Source organism: Salvia splendens, chromosome 1, assembly GCF_004379255.2.
Source record: "Salvia splendens isolate huo1 chromosome 1, SspV2, whole genome shotgun sequence".
In the NCBI taxonomy this organism is placed as follows: Eukaryota; Viridiplantae; Streptophyta; class Magnoliopsida; order Lamiales; family Lamiaceae; genus Salvia; species Salvia splendens.
In genome coordinates this window covers 34,633,897-34,655,681 of record NC_056032.1, presented here as the reverse complement: position 1 = coordinate 34,655,681, position 21,785 = coordinate 34,633,897, and the positions used below count along the sequence as shown (strand labels likewise).

The window sequence follows — 21,785 nt, the reverse complement described above, 5'->3', positions numbered from 1 at the left end:
CCATTTTCCTGCATTCATCACTAACATCAAATTTTCGCCGACTCATCAGTGGGAGTGACATATGTCCTCAAGACGGGGAAGATGTGCCGGAAATTGTTTTGGAAAAAAACAAGTGACCAATTTAGTTACTCCCTCCGTCAGTCCGTTGTGACCAATACTTGTCATATTTACTTTTTATTATTTTTAGTAATGGATTCCACATTCCATTAATTCATTTTACCTATATTTATTATAAAACTATATAAAAGTAAGACCCACTTTATACTAACTTTTTCAACTCACTTTTCATTATATTTATTAAAGCTCGTGTCGGAGCAAAGTGTGGCAATTAATAGCGGAGGAAGTATTTATTTGTGTGCAATCGTGTAAGATGAAATTTTTACTTATTCTAGTCAAACAAATTACAAAATTTATAGTCTCTCAGTTATATATGTTCCCAAAATAAGTTTTGACATCAATTTGGAGTGAGACTCAATTGGCGGAGAATATCCTGTATGAGAAGCACGATATTAAGTTGAGCAGATCCTCCTGTTTCCGTCTTACTCATGGCGACAACCCCTAAATCCCGAGCCCTCCTTCGGCGATCTTGACCCTCCATCAACATAGCCACCGCCTCCGTGACCTGCCCCTTCCTCACAACAACTCCCACCCTCTCTTCCTCTCCCCATCTCACGAGCATTTGCAACCCCACGCGCACCCCTATCCTCAACACATCCACGATCAGCTTCTCATTCACGAACTACTCCGCGAACATGGGCCACGTCAGCATCGGCACCCCTGCGCACACCCCCTCTATCGTCGAATTCCACCCGCAGTGCGTGAGGAATCCCCCGACTGTGGCGTGGGATAAGATGAGGAGCTGTGGCGCCCACCCATTTATCACCAGGCCCCTCCCCGTCGTTCTCTTCTCGAACCCCTCCAACCATTTCTCCATATTGAAAGGAAATGGGTTAGAATTAGATTAATATGGATTAAGTAATTATAGTTGGGCTACAATTATATTAGTCCATAAGTCCAACCATCATGGAGCCTTAGTGACTCTTCATCTATTTAATGGTTATTTATTCTCCATTGTGGAGAAGAGGAATAGTGTAACAATAGAGAGAAATACGTAAAGCTTTGTAGAGAGAATTCCTAGCTTTCTTCTACGGAGTAATTGTACCGGGATAGTTCCTGCATCGGATTGGATTGCACGTGGACCTCGATAGTAGTGGATTCAACTTGCAGGATTCAATCAATCGAAGAAAACAACACAACAAGTAAGATTTAGTTCTGTTGTGTATTACGTGCTCAACTTACAATATGATTATGAATCTAGATCTGTTATACTTGTATGCAATTTCCGCTGTGCTCATTAGATGAATACAAGAATTCCTAACAGTGGTATTAGAGCCCGAGGCTCGATTCATAATTTGTTTTGTAATTTGATTATATGTGGCGATTTCGGAAATCAAACTTTTATACTTGGTTTAACAGTTTCGACAGAAACTGAAATTAGATTTCAAAGATTAGAAATTAGATTTCAAACTTCAACGTTTCGAGAATTGTTTGAAAAATGGGAATCAGATTTCCACAATTTAGGATGTTAAGGAGAACTGAGTTTTATTTTTCATTGAAAACTATTTTATCATAAACTAGTTTTCAAACTTCTTTTGACATATTTCTTATCTTTGAAACTGGAATTGGATTCCAAGCAAACTTTGAGAATTGAAAATTTGTTCAAAATTTTTTGAAATTAAAGTTTAGAGTAAGAATGGTTTTGGAATCCAAAATTAACGAAATGAAGGGAAAATTGAAATTGAATTTCAATTCAGTCATTTTCAATAAGTGGTTCTAGAAACCAAAACTGACCATAGCCATGACATTAGAACTTGGATTTGGAATTCAATGAATTGAAACTTGATTTCAGTTGTATATAAAACATCAAGGTGGACATGGATTAATGAAGTTGGGGCAATAGACATTCGACGAAAGCAACGAAAAACGGAAGAAGGGCGAGGCTCACGGCGGTCTTCTCCCTCTCAAGCTGTCCGCCGCGTGTATCCGCTGGAAGTTGTCGACCGGTGTAACAGCGAAGGGATCAGCGGCAGGTCGGTATGGTTGGTGAAAGCTGTGGCGGCGGCGTGAAGGCAGCACCATGGAGGGGGCGACTGTTCTTTTCCCATAACCCTAGCGGATTTTAAAGATCTGGGTCGGATCCGAATCGTGGTTTTGGGTTATGGTAGTTAGGCTGCAATTTGAATGGGATGCCACATTTTAGGCTTCATTTCATGTAAAAATGTAACCACAGTGGGCTAAAGTAGTGAAGAGAGGATTTTTGCACGTGTGTCGTGTGCACGTGTTCCTCCTTTCAACAAGATTTATAATTTTCCCACTAATACAACAAATATTATGAAGTATAAGCGGCAAGAGCGGGGTCGAACCACTGAGACTAGGGACCTACTCGAGATTGTTTCTACGACACATTCAGAAAAGTGATCGGCTGCTGCCACGCAACGAGAGGGTTCAGTTTTAACTCCTAGACCTGGGAAATTAAACCTAATCTATTCTATCTACTAGATCCAGAGAACTGAAGGTGCTTCAAATGTAATTGCAATCATGATTTGAAACAGAAAATTAACTCTAGTTCATTCACCAAATTTCCTGGGTCAAGCAAATAAGTTTCCTGGGTCAAGCAAATAAGTTTCCTAAAACAGCCAGACAACAGATCGTAAGAAAAGTAGCAGAACAGATTTCCCTTAATAGCTACTGACAAGAAAGCTGCAACTAACAAACTAAAGTAGATCTGATTCTAACTACCAACAAACTTCATCTTCTTCATGTAACTAAGCTAAAAACAGAGTGAAAACAGAGCATTGAACACCATGAAAACAGAGCAATCTCAGATCTAAAATTAAACATGGAATTAAAGCTTAAACTAACAGATCTAAGCTACTGGGTCTAGCAGAAAGCGGAATAAACACAGATCAACCTTGCATGCATCACCTAAACTAACAAATCTCAGAAATTGAGCACGTGAATAACTAGATCTCAACCTCTAAACTACTGGAAATCATGTAAACATCATGGATCTAAACATCTAAGCCACCAATTGCGAAAAGCATCCAAGAAACATAAGTAAAGAGCATCATCAACAATAAAATAAACACCAAAGCTTCATAAAACCAGAAATAGGTCGAGATCCAAAGGCGGAGTCGTCAATTCCTCCGATGAAACTCGAGATCCAACTACATCATCTCAAAAACGGTAAAGAAAGCAAGGATCCAACGCCGGAGTCGTCAATTCCATCGTCGAAACCATTGGACTAAGCTATGAAATCAGCAACCAAACTAAACTAAGCTAAGAGAGCAGTGGCGTTAAGCGCCTTTGAGAGTTTCCTACCTAAACTACGAGAACGGTAGCGTTAAGCGCTACCGAGAGCTCCCTACCTAAACTACCATAGCGTTAAGCGCTCCCTTTCTTCATTCATGTTGGTCCCTTTATATAGGGAGGCTTCAAGCTCGAATCCCTAGGGTATGCTCTTCATGATTTGACGTTTGTACCCTTAAAAAAGGATCTTTTAAATCTGCTCTGCTCCATTTTCCTCGCCCCGGGTAATTTGTGTGCGTTCCTGGGTCCGGCAGATTTTTCACACACCTGCTCTCCTGATAATTCTCCTTGACCTAGTGGATGTTTGACACTTTTTACTCATTTTCTGCTCATTTTGCATCTGCTCGGTCAATTTGCAGCTTCTACTTGACCCAGCAAATATCTGCACACTTAAGCTCAAATTTGCGCATTATCTCCCCCAAAAAGCATGTAATATTACCAAAAAATAATGCATGAAACGAGCCTTATCAAGTAGCTAGGCTACTATTGTCTAAAAATTATGTGGTTTTTGGTCACTGTAAATTACAATATTAATTTAGAATTAATAATATTAATCAAGCCAATAAATTATTTACTATCATTATTTTGAATAATAATAGTAAATGTGTTTTTAACATTGTTTTAGAATTAATATTAAATATCTGTTTGTATTAGTTTGGAATTGATATAGATTAGATGATAAATTTATTAATTGGGTTAATGGATTAATGAGCTAGAATTTGTTAATATTATTCTTTTTCGGAATAATAAATAATATATGTGCTTGATGATGATTTGGAGTTATTACTTGATTTATAAATTTATTAATTTAGAATTAATATAGATTGGATTAATTTCGTTAATTAGATTAACAAATTGCGATATAGTTGTCATCTGGAAATGATAATATATACTCCACAACACAATATTAATTTGGAATTAATATTAAATTTACAATTACATTGATTCAGAATTGATATAATCGGTAGGTCCACATGTAATTAGAAAATAAAATCTTGTTTTATTTGTTGAGCATTATTTGATATCTTATGTGATAAGCATGCTATTTGATTTATGCTTATATTTAACTATAGTAGTTAGAGATCGTTTTTTTGTCTGGGTAGGCGACGCCCAGTATGTGTAGTCCGTGTTATACTATGTTTGGGTAGGCGGCGCCCAATATGTGTAGTCCGTGTAATACTACGTCTGGGTAGGCGGCGCCCAGTAATTGTTTAGGTTTTAATATTTGATATTAAATTGACAATTAGTATCGCAAAATTATTCCCAATAAATATAAGTCTTGTTTTGAAACAAACGTGTAGTCCATCACAATTGTTTGATGTTCCTAGCCTTTTCGACCACGGGTTTTACGCCCTCGCGTTTACTCTAAATCCACAAGGTGTAGGCCCATTCATAGATGCATGGTTGGCATCGTGTGATGGGGTTGACTTGCTTAAATTATTTTGAATAGCCCTCGCAACCAAAATAATTTATGGACGTATATTAATTGGATTAATAAACCAAGAATTGTAAAATTGTTGTTACAATTGGCTTGGAGACCTACCTAGTGATATTATTGTAGTCATCAGCCTTCGCAGAGGCTACAACTATATAGACTTGGATCTTGGACCACTAAATATATATTTGATATAAATTCATATTTTATGTTTGGGGGAATAACATATGTTAAAATTAGTGGGAGCTAATCAACACAGTAAACCCTTGTTTGATTAGTGATGCGAATGTGATCTTTGTATGCTTTTCTAATTTGCTTTTTTGTTTTATTTTTTGTTCAGATAATATGTCAAACTTATCTTATGATTGTATGATGGAAACAAACAAATTGACTAGGTCAAATTTCACGGGTTGGTAGAGAAACTGCCCAAAACTTAAGGCACAAGGTGCAATGAGTGGGAGCCCAGCTATGTTTGGCATTGGGATAAATATGTCTATTAATAACTCACAATCTCGGGTATTGGATCATGTGCAAGGTCTAATAGACAACAGGAAAGTGAGGTCTGGGGAAGTAGACCTACGTGTTGGAAATGGAGCAAGAGTTGCTGACGGACGCGTGGGAACTTATAGATTAGATCTTCCCTCAGGACGTAGACTAGATTTATATAATTGTTATTTTGTTCCAGTTATTTCGAAGAATGTTATTTCCATTCTGATGTTGTACATTGAAGGTTTTTCCTTCCATTTTGCAAACAGGAGATGCTCGTTTTCTAATAATGGATTGTTTTATGAAAATTCTTTAGAGAATGGATTATATATGCTTGAATGCAAAAGGAATATTCTCAATGTTCAAAATAAAAGACTTAAGCTATGTAATACGGATAATGCTACTTATCTTTGGCATTGTAGACTTGGTCATATCAATGAGAAAAGGATATCGAGATTGAGAAAGTTAGACTATCTAAATTCATTTGATTTTGAATCATATGGTGCTTGTGAATTCTGTCTCAAATGAAAGATGACTAATAAGCCATTTTCTGGGAAAGGGGTGCGTGCTAATGATGTGCTAGAGTTGATCAACACAGATGTGTGCGGACCGTTTTCAACTCAAGCAAAAGGTGGTTATTCGTACTTCATTACTTTCACTGATGATTTGACAAGGTATGGATATGTGTATCTTATGAAACACAAATATGAGGCCTTTGAGAAATTTAAAAAGTTTAAGTGTGGAGTTGAGAAACAACTTGGGAAAAGTATCAAAACTCTTCGATCAGATCGAGGAGGGGAATACTTGAGCCGACAAATTCTTGATTACTTGAAATCACATGGAATTCAGTCTGACTGGACACCTCCTGGTACACCACAAATGAATGGAGTATCTGAAAGGAGAAACCGAAAATTATTAGATATGGTTCGATCAATGATGAGTTTAGCTAGTCTCCCTTTATTTCTCTTGGGTCATGCTTTATTGACTGCTATTTACATTTTGAATAGAGTTCCATCTAAATCAGTTGAGAAAACACCATATGAGTTATGGTATGGCAAAAAGCCTTGTCTTAACTATATGCGAACCTGGGGTTGTACAGCTTTTGTTAAGGAACAAATGAGTGATAAGTTGGAATCTAAAAGTGAGAAGTGTTACTTTGTGGAATATCCTAAACAAACTAGAGGATATGAATTCTACTGCCTTGGAGATCACAAGGTGATAATCTCTAGGAATGTGACGTTTCTTGAAGACAGTTATGTCTTAAAGGAACAAGATCACAACATTGTAGATCTTGAAGAAATTCAAGAACCACAAGATAACATTGAGGATGAGGTATTGTCAAATGGTTTGAACAATAACTCAGTGGGAGTTTTTGATGATCTATTGGGAGGGAAAATTACTATTAGAGGAGACCTTAGAGAAACTCTCGAAGAACCTCCTCAAGACAATGAGATGCATAAAAGACAAGATGATACAATAGTTGCATCACCTCTACCTCAAGAAGATCATAGTGATATTCCTTAACCTACTCACATTTAGAATGAACAGCCCAAGCCAGAAGAAAACGAACTCAATATGCCTAGAAGGATTCGTCGTCCACCTGAGAGACTGAATTTAATGGTTGAGAACCAAGAGGATGAAGTTGATTTAGATGACGATGAGCCTAAGACCTATACCGAGGCGGTGTCAGACACCGATTGAGAGAAGTGCCTTGAAGCCTTGATATCTGAAATGGACTCGATGTACTTCAACTTAGTCTGGGAACTAGTTGACTTTCTAGATGGGGTTTACCCTATAGGCTGCAAATGGATCTTCAAAAAAAAGAGAGATGCAGATGGCAAAGTACAAACCTACAAGGCTAGGTTAGTGGCAATGGGTTATAGTCAACGCGAAGGCATTGACTATGATGAAACCTTTTCACCAGTTGCTAAGATCAAATCCATTAGGATATTACTTGCAATAGCTACATATTACAACTTTAATATTTGGCAAATGGATGTCAAACCCGTATTTCTCAATGGAGAATTAGAAGGCGATGTCTATATGACACAACCTGAAGGTTTTGTATCGAAAGAAAGGCCCAATGCAGTATGCAAGCTAAAGAAGTCCAATTATGGACTTAAGCAAGCTTCGAGGAGAACAGAACAATCAAATCGTTTGGTTTTGTCAGAAGCAAAGAGGATCCATGTGTTTATAGTAAACGTGAGAATGGAAATGTCGTATACCTTATCATATATGTTGATGACATCTTGATTATGGGAAGCGATCGTTCCATGATGCAATCCGTGAAAGAGTGGTTGTCTAGATCCTTTATGATGAATGATCTGGGTGATGTTTCCTATATCCTTGGAATTAAGATCTATCGAGATAGACCAAATATGATGTTAGGATTATCACAATCCACATATATAGACAAGTTGCTAAGACGCTTCTCAATGGAGAACTCCAAGAAAGGTTTTCTTTCTATGGGACATGGCATTATATTGTCAAAGAAGGATTGTCCTTCTAATGACAAAGAAAGAGACAACATGAAAAGTATCTCATACGCTTTGGCCATAGGATCTATTATGTATGTCATGGTATCCACTAGGCCAGATGTGGCCTATGCGCTTAGCATGACAGGCAGATTTCAGCAAAATCTCGGTGAGGAACATTGGAAAACTGTTAAGACTATTCTTAAGTACCTTAGAAGGACTAAAGAATATTTCTTAGTCTATGGTGGACAACCAGAGTTATCGGTGACTGGGTATATTGATGCTAGTTTCCAAACAGACCATGACGACTATAAGTCTTAGTCTGGATATGTTTTTATCCTCAATGGTGGAACAGTGAGTTGGAATAGTTCCAAACAAGGTACAACTGCCGATTCCACCACCGAAGCCGAGTATATTGCTGCATCTGAAGCTGTCAAAGAAGTTGTTGCTTTATTAGAGTTCGTTAAAGAACTGGGTGTCATTCTGAGTGCCAGCAGTGCAATACCTTTGTACTGTGACAACACTGGTGTTGTTGCGCAAGCAAAAAAACCCAGAGCTACGAACATAAACAAGCATGTTCCCAGAAGATATCATCTTATCAGAGAAATAATTGAAAGAGACGACATAAAATTAGAAAGAGTACCCACTGATGATAATTTGGCTGATCCTTTCACCAAACTATTATGTATAGCAAAGCACAACAAGCATTTTGAGAGCTTAGGTGTTAAGCATGTTGGTAGATGGCTTTGAATCAGTGGGAGTTAAAGTTTTATATGTCTTAGAAACATTTTGTATTGAGACAATATTACTTGATCACATCCTATGAAAAATTTTATTTTCTATGGGTTTTGTGCACATATTGGAATAATTGTTTATATGTTTGTCTTTATTCTAAATATTTTTTCCCTTGAATTATGATTGTCGTTAATGGTGTGAGACATTAATGATATAGTATAATTCTAAAATAACTATAACCAATGATCATCAATAATGGGATATTGTTGATATGTTATAGGTTAGCATGGGGTTTGCATCACATTCTTCGAGAATGTAGTTGTTCTCACAACTATGAGATATTAGATACTCGTGATAGACACATGGTATACTTTGGAGAGTATTGGCATACCCTATTATTAAATTATTTGTTAAGTGTCTACAGTTTATTAGTACATGAAGTATGTAATAGTCCTTGGATCTGAGGCCATTACACATTTTGTTTATTGAGTGGTGTGCTTTGACCTTGTACAACGCTTTGCCTCCCCTCGAAGGATTAAGACACTGACTTGTGTTGGGTACATCATAAGATAAATGGAAATGGTAGTTGGGCCAAGAATGAGATTCATTCTTTGATAAGAAAATTGAGCTATTTGGATGACACATGACAAATCTTAGGCTCAATCGGGTGGTTCGTGAATGAAAGGATATTACTATAAACTTTGTATAAAGGCTTGTTTACATAATTCACGTAAACGTCCTTCATATATCGAGCTACGCTGCAACGAAGTCTAGGAGTTTTGTGCAGACTTCGATTAGATCGTCGTCGATAATGAGGGCCTAAAGGGTCACACTATATGTGTATTTTGATCCGCTCAAGGGTACAAAGTTGGAACTGCCTATTATATCTAATGCTAGTCCAAGTGGGAGATTGAAAGGAAATGAGCTAGAATTAGATTAATATGGATTAAGTAATTATAGTTGGGCTACAATTATATTAGTCCATAAGCCCAACAATCATGGAGCCCTAGTGACTCTTCATCTATTTAGTGGTTATTTATTCTCCATTGTGGGGAAGAGAAATAGTGTAACAATAGAGAGAAATACATAAAGCTTTGTAGAGAGAATTCCTAGCTTCCTTCTACGGAGTAATTGTACCGGTATAGTTCCTGCATCGGATTGGATTGCACGTGGACCTCGATAGTAGTGGATTCAACTTGCAGGATTCAATCAATCGAATAAAAGAACACAATAAGTAAGATTTAGTTCCGTTGTGTATTACGTGCTCAATTTACAATATGATTATGAATCTAGACCTGTTATTCTTGTATGTAATTTCTGCTGCGCTCATTAGATGAATACAAGAATTCCTAACACTCCCCGTATCTGCTTATCACCCAAATAAATGGATGCTTGGAAGCCTAGCCCTATCTCCTTCGGTTGATCCCCCCAGCCTGCACTGGCTCCCCTGGCACGCGTACACAACTGATTTTTCCTTCTTCGAATCCAGCCACTCCAGGCACTTTTTCTCCTCGATCGAAGCCTCGTTCCCTCTCTCGAATTTGTCTTTGGAATCCCGGTTGCACGAGGATACCGGCCCGATGCACCAGACCTTCTTGTTCATCGCGTTCCGGTAGCCCTCGCAGCAGCCTCCAATTCGGGGAACGTGTTGACGACGACGCCGTAGGCATTCCGACTCCGCCCGGTGCATTTTCTCCCTGATGTCGTCGAGGTCGGGGAGGGCAACGAAGGAGCCGGGGAGCTTGACGCGAGCTATTTCAACGCGGACGGGCAGGCCCGGGATGAGGAAAGGCTCCCATTCGGATTCAACGGAGAGGTGGGGGCTGTGGAGTTTGACATTGTGGGAGGTGAGGAGGGAGAAGCAGCACATGCCGTGGAAGACGTGGCGCGGGATGTGGAACTTTTGGGCGGTGGCGGAGGTCCAGGAGAGGCACTTGTCGGAGATGATGCAGCTGGGAGGGGGGTCGTGGTGGGCCAGGAAGTGCTCGAGGGGGGGCTGGAGCATGTCGACGGCGGCGTAGAAATGGCTTGGAATCTATCAAAGTGAGCTTGACTGGGCTGAGTTGATTGAGTCAATTCGGCAGTACATATTGTTCATAGTATTGCTGCACTCAAGTCCAGCTTTGCCAGCACCGGGTTTTACGTTATACAGACTTAATTTTAAGTCGTCTGATTCTAGAATAAATAATTTATTAAATATGGCATGTCCTTCCGTCATTTATAGTACTATTTTGACTCATCACAGTTTTAACAAATTTTTTACTCACTGAAGAAAAATGTGGAAATCAATTAATAGAGTGTGGACTCCATTTTTATATATTAGTTTTATAATAGAATGTGAGTGTTATGATTTAATTGAATGCTAAGGACCACTAAGTAAATGAGACTTTAAATTACGAAGCTCTCAAAATCGATTAATCGAATTCATTGTGGTTTTTATATAAAAAGTTGATAGGGATCCGAGTGTAATTTTAAAAAGGTGGTACTCCATAATTTAGTCTTACTATATGACAAAGGTTTTTTTTCTTGCCGATTCTCGATAATTTTCTATGATGAGACAATCTTCTAATATTCTCTATTTCGCATATCCTCTTTTTCTAAACGTACTAGAAAAAATAGAGATGTTCAATTATATACACAAACTTGAGCATGCCTCCATATTTCTTTGGCTTGCCTTTGCCTTTGCCTACACGTTGGTTACTGACATCTACCTATATTTTCGAATATATGTAGGTGTAAACCAATAACACGACTGATTTCGATAATAGTAATTCTCCGTCCCACATAATTTGACCCAGTTTTTCATTTTGGGTCGTCCCACATAATTTAACTCATTTCACTTTTACCATTTTTGGTAGTGGACCCCATATTCCACTAACTCGTTCTTACTCACATTTAATTATAAAACTAATATATAAAAGTGGGACTCACATTTCACTAACTTTTTCAACTCACTTTTCATTATATTTCTTAAATCCTGTGCTCGGTCAAAGTGTCTCAAATTATGTAGGATGGAGGGAGTATCACTTTTGGAATTTACATGCTTTCAACTAGTACAGTTTATACGTATATGCTTTGGTAGGTGTTCGAATAAAAGCTTATTTTTATCATGAGAACATAGAATTTTTTTCATAAAAAAAACATAGGAACTATTTTTCATATCAGAATATAAAACCATTTTCAATCCTTCGTGAAGATATTTGTTAGATATTTTCTGACTTTTGAATGACTCTAACAATAAAGTTTGAATGTTATTTTTTAAATACTACCTCCTCCTTAAAAATAGACCACATTTATCATTTTAGGATGTCCTTTAAAAATAGAACAATTCTATTTAATTAAATTTGTATATGTCTAATGAGGTAGGTCTTGTTCTCCACTAACAATACTTCAATCACCTTTTTTTTATCTCTCTTACTTTTATAAATTGTGTATTAAAACCTATGTTGTTTTAAATGTTCTCTATTTATTAGGGACGGAGAGAGGTGAATGCATTGATTTTAAAGTCATACCGAAAAAATTTTTATTCAGAAAAAGACTCTAATGTTAATATATTCTTAAAACATTAATACTACCTCCGTCCCCCAAATATTGTCACACTTTGACCCGTCACGGGTTTTAAGAAATGTAATGGAAAGTGAGTTGAAAAAGTTGGTGGGATGTAGATTCTACTTTTAAAGTATTAGTTTTATAATAAAATGTGAGTATGAATGAGTTAATGGAATATGATATGAATGATAAACTGTGACAAACTTTCAGGGATGGAGGAGGAGGTAGTAAGTTTTACATCAAATCTTATCTACCCTGAGTAGAATTTCACCGCGGAATCCGGATAGTAAGATTTAAGATAAGGCTAAAAATTATGCGTTCCAAGACAGCAGGAAATTGCGTGATTCGATCAAACTATAGGATATTATATGATGCTATGACGTAGCATAGTCTTTTCCTTAAAATATTCCAAGGCTATGTTGTTGGAAATAATACTTTAATTAGTAACAACCAAAATTACAAAATCTGCATTTGTTAAAATATTTTATTTCGCAACAACCAAAACTACGTATACTTGTCCGGCTCCGCGAATTTGATTGAGGATGATGCTCCATCATCTTTCTTTTAAAATATGTAATCTAGCATTTATTAAATCAGATTATATGATTTACAACTATTATCATTCATATATAGCTGCCATATCAGATGAATTCAGAATAAACGGATCATAATTAAACAAGTAAATATTTAGTGTTTTACACAATCAAATTAAACAAGATACAAAACTACATTTTGTGTCCCACGAGATATGCGATCAACACCCTCCCCTATTACATAGCATCACTTCTAACACCGGCCAACAGTTACTTATTTACAGGAGACAACTAAAAATTACAAAAGGTGAAAAAATAAAGAATAAGACATCACCCTCATGTCTAATAAACTACAGGTAAGCTTTTTTATACAATTCAACCATTTCCCGCCGGGATCAAGTCTTCTCATCTTCTTCGTCCACTCATTACAAGTTTATAACTAATTTCCGCTTCAGTCAGGAAACTTGTCGAATCAGATTATATTCATATAAATAGCATAACCTAAGAGGAAAATGGCTCTTAATCACTACAATGGAACATCATCTGGATCTGCTTCATCTTGATTGATAATTCTACATTTAGGAACTGGTTTCTCTAACATGGATGTCCCCTTGAAAGAAATCATTTGCCAACAGAATTTTCTGTAATTCAAAAGCTGCAAAATACGGTGGATCAGCTAGCAATACACATGCCTAAATAGGTCGGGAGTAATTCTATTGCATACCTTCTCATCTGGTATCTTGTTAAACCCAAACTTCTCTGTCCAAATTGACTTTGCCTCTGTTGCTGGGAGAATAAAACTTTTGACATTCAGAAATGCAAGCAATTTCTCGATGCATGAATAAAGTAGTTGAAAATATCCCTGCAAAGACCATTTAATTACATCAGTACATGTGCAACAGCAAGTTAGTTCTCTATGCAAAAACGCAGCAGCAAATCTTGCTGCAGGTGAATCATGCAGTTGATAGATCAAGTGCTGGCAAGAGAAGTTGATTGGACTACCACCACAATAAATAAAATAGACTAAGAGATGGAATGGCACATGTTATACAGCATATGGACAGAAAATATAGGTGTATTTGTCTTATCAACTTCCAACGAGGAATGTGGTACATAGTTGAGTAGGCAAAAACTACATGACTTGCTTTGAACCACCAAGAAACAAGAACAGATAAAATATCAGGAAATATAGAACACAACATTTTGTGAGTGGTAAACTACCTTTCCCTGATGACCAATACGTGTTGCGGCCAAAGGAAGTTCAGCAATTTCTTCTCCAAAAAACCGAAGCATACCAGCTGATACAACAGTTGAGCTGAAAGATGGCCAAGAATTTATCGATCATAAAGAATATATTATCAATTGATGATATAATACACAGGAGCAGAGATGGTTCTTACTTCACGGTCAAAATAGCACAGTATATCCCACTAAAGTCTAGACCTCTTATATTCCTCCTGACAGAAAAACCAAGAAAGTGTTACAAAGTAAGGCAGGTAGAAGCAAATGGCTACTGAACATACTGATAATAGCTCTAGTCAAGAATGAAATTATGTCTAGTAAAAGGCATATAAGAAGTGCATACCCATAAACCAAAGATGGAATGAAGTCACGTCCAGTTTCTGAATCAACTATAGGGTCAAAACAATCCTGAAACAGTCGCAACAATCAAAAGTTAAGAAAACTTGGAACGGCCAAAAAACTCCACCTGGAGATTATCATTTTTCCTCAAAAACACTGTGGTGGTATGACCAGTCACCATAACTATTTCCCACATCATTTAACAGAGAATATTTTCTATAGGAGTCAATCAATGATTTTTATCCATTAACATGGATTCCAATTTAACCCTGGATATACATCGATCTTGCCATAGTTCCATAAGTTAGGACAACAACTTTACTCCACTAAGAAAATGGAGTATTTATAATGACAACTCAAAAGGTGAACTTTTTACATCACATACTGATTAATTACCCAGAGTAGTGATATCCATCAAAAAAATGAAACTTAAAATTGCAAACATTTACATGAAATATAGCTACAGCCTGCGATAGCAACACTCTGGTTTCCCGAGATGAAATTTTTCCATTCAGAAGTCTCCATCTCACATCAAGATCAGTGTCAAAAACTGAACTCTCATCTAGCTTCTTTCTTATAATGTCCAAGGTGGAATCAGGGAGCTTTTCAGAACCTGCATTCAGTACATTCTGCAGAGCAGAATATATCCATTTGCAGTTCCCAGAGCAGAACCACTTCCCTTTTGGAAGTTCCTGTAAAAGGAGTATAAGGATTTTATAGAAGCAAAAAATATTCAATGCAAAGTAGGCATCCTTCTGCTGAATTCTAACCTTCAAATCAGCCAACTTGCGTTTCTTCAAACAGCCGACATGATATTCCTTTTCGCACTGGAAAATAGGTAAAACCTTATTTACAGTATAATATTCCACATAAGAACCTAAGGAGCAGAAATGAAGACTACCTGATCACACAATATAACAGTACGGGGACCAAAGCCAGACTTACTGAAATCATAGCCCCTGAAAATGAAAAATACCAGCAAATTTAAATGATATTTTTGTTTTTCAGTTTCTTCAATCTATATATGTTTAATGGGTGCTACCTGCAGATTACGCATGCTATAACTTCTGCTTCTTCTGGGTTCTTGACAGTTCGAATGCAACGATTGGTTATTTGCTCAATTGGATCATCAATACTTGACACTCTCCCAGCTGCAACAGCATTGGCATTCCACTCAACATTTTTTTCTCTAAGAAATATGTTCTGGCAATAGGTGCAATACCATTTACCACGAGGTATGCTCGATAGAGATGCACATTCTGCATTAGCACATATGAGAACAAGGTGATGTTATTTCATAAACAAATATGAGAAACAAAAATCCCAAATTAATTTAAGAAGTAGTAAGTAAATAAAAAACAAGAACCAAAAGAAAGTACAGGGCTATAACTAAAAGTGGGAAAAGAACAAAAGAAGTGTACAAGAGAATAAAAGTAAAAAATAGTATGGATAGAACGGAAGACAGGTATTTAGCAATCAGGTATTTAGCAATCAGGTCAACCTAGGAAGTTAACAAGAAATGTATGGATGACATGTATTTAGGCCATCCACAGTGGGGCGGACGATAGCGCGCCCGATGCACCGCGGACGACGGACGATGCGTCGTCCGCGCCCTACGCTTAGTCCGCGGACGATAGGGCATCATCCGCGCCATCGTCCGCCCACTGTGGGCGCCGCGGACGATGCAACGCATTTTCCTTAAAAAATGCGTTTGCCGGGAGTTGAACCCGGGTCAATTGCTTGGAAGGCAATTATCCTAACCATTGGACTACAAACGCTAGTTGAGATATTTTGAAAACTAATTATTAAAAATGCTTAGTGCCTTACTAATTATTTGTTAGCTTCGTTAAAGTAGGCCCCTAAATAGTTTTAGATTTACACGAATTTATTCGCAATAAGGTTATATTTAATTAGTATGATTGGGAAAATGAATAAATAAAATTATGATTAAAAAGTAGAATTCGGTGAAACGAGAATTTGCTTCTTCGAGTTATTAAGATGATTAATTTTATAGATGAAATGAAGGTTTTTCCCAATTTTTGTAGTTATTTAAATATTCAAATAAAAGAAAATGCTTAGGGCGCCCTTTAGGGCGTGCCTTAGGGCTCCCCACTGCAGGTGGAAGGGTAGGAGGATAAAATGCTGACGTGGCAGTGCATAGGGCGGGCTTTAGGGTGCCCCACTGTGGATGCTCTTAGCAATAAACAAAAAAAAACAGTCCAGATTAACATCTTCTAAGGATAACCACCTTTGTGAAAGGCTCTCGGACAGCCATCACATAGAACGAGTTTCCCACCATCTGCGCAGATGATGCACAAGTAATCATTGTCTTTTGAAGAACACTTACGCCCTTTCAACAGAGAGACAGCAAACTCATGGAGAGACACACCATTAGATGTGTAGATATACATATAGCTGCAGAAATATGTAACGTGCTCAGGATTTATGTAAACAGAAAAGTGTGATCAAGACGCATTGATGATCCAAAGAATAATGATAGAGAATAGAGACTGACGGTTTCTGGCGGGAAGCCCAACCAGCATGAGCTTCAAACTGAGATGGGCTAACCTAATCATTGTACGAATGATAAATCAATTTGTCTCCTGAAACAATCAAGTATTTGAGAAGCTAGAACAATATCATACCAAAGTGCTACAGCAGCGGCAAATTATTCCTGGTCCCATTTTATAGCCATCGCGCAACTTCTACAAATGCACTGGAATGTTAAAATGCAGAAATAGCACAAGGAGACGTTAAATTTAACATCAATGTTAACCACCTTGCCATTAGAATAGTAAGCAACTTCAGTTCCATCTGGCAATCCATCTTTCTCGAAGACCAGCTTGTGCATCATCTGATCCCTGGTAAAACAAATTACATCATAGTCGTTTAGTATGTGCAAAGGAATAACAGAAAAGGTGCACACGTCATAATCAAAGCTAAGTGGACAGACTTTTTAGTTATCTTCTTTGAGGAACTTTTTGAGTTCCCAGAGAGGGGAGGAGATGCAATATTTGAGGACTTTGAGAATGATGCAGTACTTGACAACCTGCAATACCAAAAGAAAAAACTAAATAAGCCCTAGTTACTGAGTTTCATATCATATCAAATACATCAACGAATAGCTATATGCACCAACTTCATAAGCTTCTTTTTCGTAGTCTTGTTCCTCAGTAAGCCATGAGAGGAAGTACTGCCATTTAAAGTTAAATCCGATAATGATTTGGAATATGTCATGATAGCACTTCCAGGAGGCTTTAAAGCAGTAGCTGATAGTGACAGCCTGAGTATGCCAAACAACAGAAGGAAATTGTTATATGTAACATTCTTTCAGAACAAAGCAGTTAATGAGCATAAAATCTCCCACAATAGAGAGAATAAGAAAGCCTAAGAGCCCGACATCTTAGTTATCTTCACTTGGCCCTTATTTCTTGTTGCACCACACAATGAGGATTTTTCTGATGATTTTGTACAGGCCTTGAGCTCTGAATGCCTGGAAATGAGCAAACAAATGCCATATCCTTATTTTCTTTTCTTTTCAGGAATTTGTAGGAAAAGACAATCTTAATCACTAGAAGGTAAAAAAGATACATACTTTCTCTTTTTTATTCCTCGACAACCTCTTTTTAGGGGACCGCCATGTACTTCACCATTTTCAGAAAGTGATAGACCTAATAATGGCTTTAGAGGTCTGAAAGAGAAACCAAAAAAAAAGTAAAAACAAGAGAACAGATTTATAACAAGATCATAAACTTTTGAGCCAATGAAACTCAACAATCACTCCAGAGTTTTCAACAGTTCATTAAGAATAGCAATGAGTAGATTTCACACAATCAACATTGAGTTTTTGAGGGAGAAATGTATAAGCAATGATTACTCAGAAGGATATAGCACCTTGATTTCACACTTTCTGCATCGAAATCTGAATTTAGAATAACCATGCAAGAATCACAGAGTAGTTCCACCTTTGCAGCAGATGTCGCAAGAAATGACCCTGTAAGAAAGAAAAATAAAGCTGTCTTTTTTAAGAGAATAAATTAGTTGTACCAGAAGATACAAGAAATTAAGCATAACAACTATCTATATGCATGTATGTATATGACTATGAACAAATAGTAGAAAAGAATTAACAAACCATATTGCTTACCAGAACAGTTCCTACAGATGACAGATTCCTTCAAGGGAATAGGGCCTATGAAGTTCTGTATTGTTTCTTCTAAAGTTTTAACAGATGATTTTCGGCATTCTTTGACCACGTCCAGGAGGCTCTTCCCATTCTCCAAGCATATATATTGTGATGCACGTCTATATGAATTGCAGGCATGTATCTCAAATTGGCAGGGTGGAACTACCTGGACAAAATTAAGAGAAAAAATCAGGCTTCAGTTGATATGTAGTTAGGTACAGTGTACAAAAGATGACAAATTCAGATTTTTGCTGCATTGGCTACAAAGAAAACCTCAAGATTAGTACCCACCCGTACTCCCTTGCAGAAACTACAAGAACACAGGATTCCAGCATCTTTGATCGTACCACGTAGTGGGAATCCCTGCGATGATGTTATGATCAGTTGAGAATCCTGAAGAAAGCTTTGCATATTGATGGTGCTCAAGTTTATAAGAGAAAATAACATGGAGCTGCTAGATTAATATCTTAACTAGCATTCAAACAATATCAAGACAAAATAAATATTTGAAATGTTAAGAAGGATATCCCTAATCCATGACCACAAACAAGTTAACCCAAATGTACATGGTTAATCAGACCCAGTGTCCAGGATGTCTTATTCATATAATATGTTGACCTAAACTTTATTTATGTATTTTCATCACAGAATTTTTTTGAGAGGAAGCATCAGGGGGCGTTGATGCCAAACCAACATCCCTAAGTTTGATTACAAAGATGCACTCGCCTTTGCCTTTCCATCACATTCACTTAAAAGTAATGTGATAGGCATGGTCTGACATTATCACAATAGCTAAATAAGTTTTAACCAAGTCACTATAGATGATATAAACAAGTCAAACTTTGTCCCTTTAACAACTACAATCCTCAATGACACTTGTAAAAAGAAACAGAGTTTCCATGACAAGCATCTAATGATTGGCTCAGCCAATCAATCTTATTCCTTAATCATCAACACTGCAATCTAATCCTCGGCAAATTGATGGCATAGGTTTTGTAGTTGATAATGAAGCACATAGCATACCCAAACGACCCAAATTGAGAAAGACAGCCGATTCAGGTAACAAACCACAGTGCAGGATCCAGTTAGGCAACAACCATGGAAGATTCTTAATATTTGAAATTAAAAATCATATTACATGCAGAAGGAATAGAAATTGCTGCTCAACAAATTTACACAGTTTGGATGTTATTTTTTAAAGGAAATAATAGTAATAACGATAATAACAACTACAACAAAGATGGTTTTAATATATGAATTACTCCTTGTAGGGGTCAGATTCTTCCCTTCTTCTCTGATGGGTATAATGACAGTTGAACTATGGCTCACTCACATCCTCTTCCTACTCCCAACATCTCTCTCTCTCCACGATCCCTTCCCATCCAGAGCAGCAAACCACCCACATAATTTTTATCTTACATCAAGAGAATCAGATTTGCTAGAGCAGAACATATAAATCTATGTAAGAATTACATCCTGATGTGCCTAATGCCAATAACCATTTAGTGATGACGACAATGAAATGACACTGATATTTTTCTAATGCAGAATATACAGAGTTATGTAAGAATTTAAGAAATATGCTCTGACTTGCCTAAATCAATTAATAATGGCAAGAATGAAATGAACTGACAAAATACTGTGAACAAGAACATGGCTATAGACATCCAGAAACAATGGAAACAATAATAACAGATCAAAAACGGAGGAAAAATAACAAAACCAACACTACCAAAACAGAAATTAAAAAGAGCAATCTAATATCAGTATTCAGTAACACCATATTAGTAGAATTAGTCGGAAGTAGTATAAGTAACAGCACAACAGCAAAAGAAGTAGTACTAAGAAGAGTTATTATGGCTGATCTAAATACCCTCTTGCCACCATTGTAGAAAACTGGATATCCTTCTAGCAGCCCAGTCTCGAAGAGCTCCCTAACTGTCGTTGGCCGCCCCTTTATAAGAACTTTCTTAGACATCTTCATCTCCATTTTCTTAGTCTTCGTACTACCCAACAACCCCAATTCTTCACTCATCGATCCGTCTGCCTCCAAGATCACCGTGTCCGTCAGATTACCTAAATTCCCATTCTCCATTTCAGAGTCAACAAGCTCAGAGCGCATAAACCTCCGTCTCCTCGGTGCCACCAAATGAATGGGCGCCTCTTTCACTTCAATCTCCATCATCTCCCCGTCGCTCTCCCCTCCCAAAAACCCCAAATTACCCCCGACTTCAACCACATTCGACGCATGACCACCATTAACTACGACTTCATTTTTCAAACTCACAGCATCCTCCACTTTAACTGATTTTGCAGAATCTCCCCCAATTTTAGCCGCACAAGAAGTTCTATCCACACTTCTACTCTTCAACCTCTTATTCCTCGTATAAACCGCGAAACCATTTGCCTCACTCGGCCTCACCCTCGGAACATAGCAGTGATCCATCCAACTCGAACCGTTCGATTTGGGTGAGTTCGGATCTCCTGACTCGGTTCTAGGTTCAGGCTTAATCAACTCACTCGGATACTCGATATCCAAACCCGATTCGGGCTTCATTGCCGTTAATCCGCCTCTTTCCTCGGATTCTCAGAATTTGCTGATTCTCCGCTCGCGAACGCTGCAGCAGCGGACGGAGGAGACTCAATTCTGATTATGGATCTGCGCAAGTTAGATAATTCAGTTGCATGCATAGAAGAAAAGAAAGAGGGTTATATCTGGAGTTTGTTTTGTGGGATGTGAAAGCAAACAAGAGAGAGAAACCCTACGAAGTGAGTGAGAGAAGTAAAAATGCACAGCGACAAAAGAATCTTTTTGGTTGGAAATTAAAAATGACTGTATATTTTTTCTGATCCAAAATTGTTTTCCGATGTTAAGTTTTATTTCTGTTTATAGTTACTTTCATTATTTCATTTTAAAATGTTCCAACTTATTTAGAAATCTGTCAACTTATATAGATTATACTACTCTCTTCGTTTTATTTAAAGTAAAGCGTTTCTAATTCGGTATGTGATTATATATAGTGTTATTTTGTGAGTAACGTGGAGAGAATAAAGTAAAAGAGAGAAAAAAAAAATAGAGAGAGTAATGTTTCTATATTTAAGAATGTGTCATTTAGAATGGGACATCCCGAAAAGAAAAATGTGTCACTTAGAGCATCCGCAATGGTGTGAAGAGCATCCAGACGAGGCCTTTTCATCGTCCTCGTCTGTCGTCGTCTGACCATTACAAGTCGACGGACTATCTTCCGGACGAGTGAGACGACCAAAATTTCGGCCGCGGACGACGCCTTGTCCGTCGCTCGTCCGACGCGTCGTCCGCCCATTGCAGACACACGGATGACGCCGGACGAGGACGAGCGACGCATTTTTCTTTTTTTTCAATCTATAAATACACCTCATTTTCACTCATTTCTCACACAACATCTCTCAAATCTCAA

The 21,785-nt window shown here is 37.5% G+C and overlaps 1 protein-coding gene, 1 non-coding gene and 1 pseudogene across 4 annotated transcripts; all 3 read right to left on the bottom strand.

The window, feature by feature from the left end:
• Window positions 1–454: 454 nt before the first annotated feature.
• Window positions 455–11,158, bottom strand: LOC121778592 (annotated as a pseudogene).
• A 1,536-nt stretch (window positions 11,159–12,694) lies between these two features.
• Window positions 12,695–21,132, bottom strand: LOC121748123. Of its 3 annotated transcripts, XM_042142363.1 has the most exons (22): window positions 20,222–21,132; window positions 18,636–18,711; window positions 18,310–18,510; window positions 18,057–18,156; window positions 17,758–17,853; window positions 17,563–17,655; window positions 17,302–17,445; window positions 17,116–17,211; window positions 16,942–17,023; window positions 16,808–16,867; window positions 16,678–16,730; window positions 16,411–16,577; window positions 15,392–15,421; window positions 15,205–15,313; window positions 15,064–15,121; window positions 14,933–14,989; window positions 14,612–14,854; window positions 14,167–14,231; window positions 13,982–14,038; window positions 13,803–13,896; window positions 13,306–13,443; window positions 12,695–13,236 (listed from the first exon to the last, which is right to left on the bottom strand). In XM_042142363.1, the coding sequence occupies exons 1-22, from the start codon at window positions 20,903–20,905 to the stop codon at window positions 13,108–13,110; spliced, it is 2,832 nt and encodes a 943-aa protein (XP_041998297.1). In that variant the 5' UTR covers window positions 20,906–21,132; the 3' UTR covers window positions 12,695–13,107. The 3 variants fall into 3 exon arrangements, with proteins under 3 accessions (XP_041998297.1, XP_041998279.1, XP_041998288.1); XM_042142345.1 differs by having other exon boundaries at window positions 15,205–15,421; XM_042142354.1 differs by having other exon boundaries at window positions 15,205–15,421; window positions 18,310–18,514; window positions 18,640–18,711.
• Window positions 15,869–15,940, bottom strand: TRNAG-UCC. The gene has a single exon. It is a non-coding gene; the product is annotated as a tRNA-Gly (tRNA).
• Window positions 21,133–21,785: the final 653 nt, after the last annotated feature.

Excerpts from the sequence above, each read along its gene's own strand:
- LOC121748123 (XM_042142345.1), bottom strand. The coding sequence starts at position 20,905 with ATGAAGCCCGAATCGGGTTTGGATATCGAGTATCCGAGTGAGTTGATT. Across the intron at positions 17,024-17,115 it reads TCAAAGAAGATAACTAAAAA|GGATCAGATGATGCACAAGC; the intron begins GTCTGTCCACTT and ends TTGTTTTACCAG. Across the intron at positions 13,444-13,802 it reads GTATTGGTCATCAGGGAAAG|GGATATTTTCAACTACTTTA; the intron begins GTAGTTTACCAC and ends TGGTCTTTGCAG.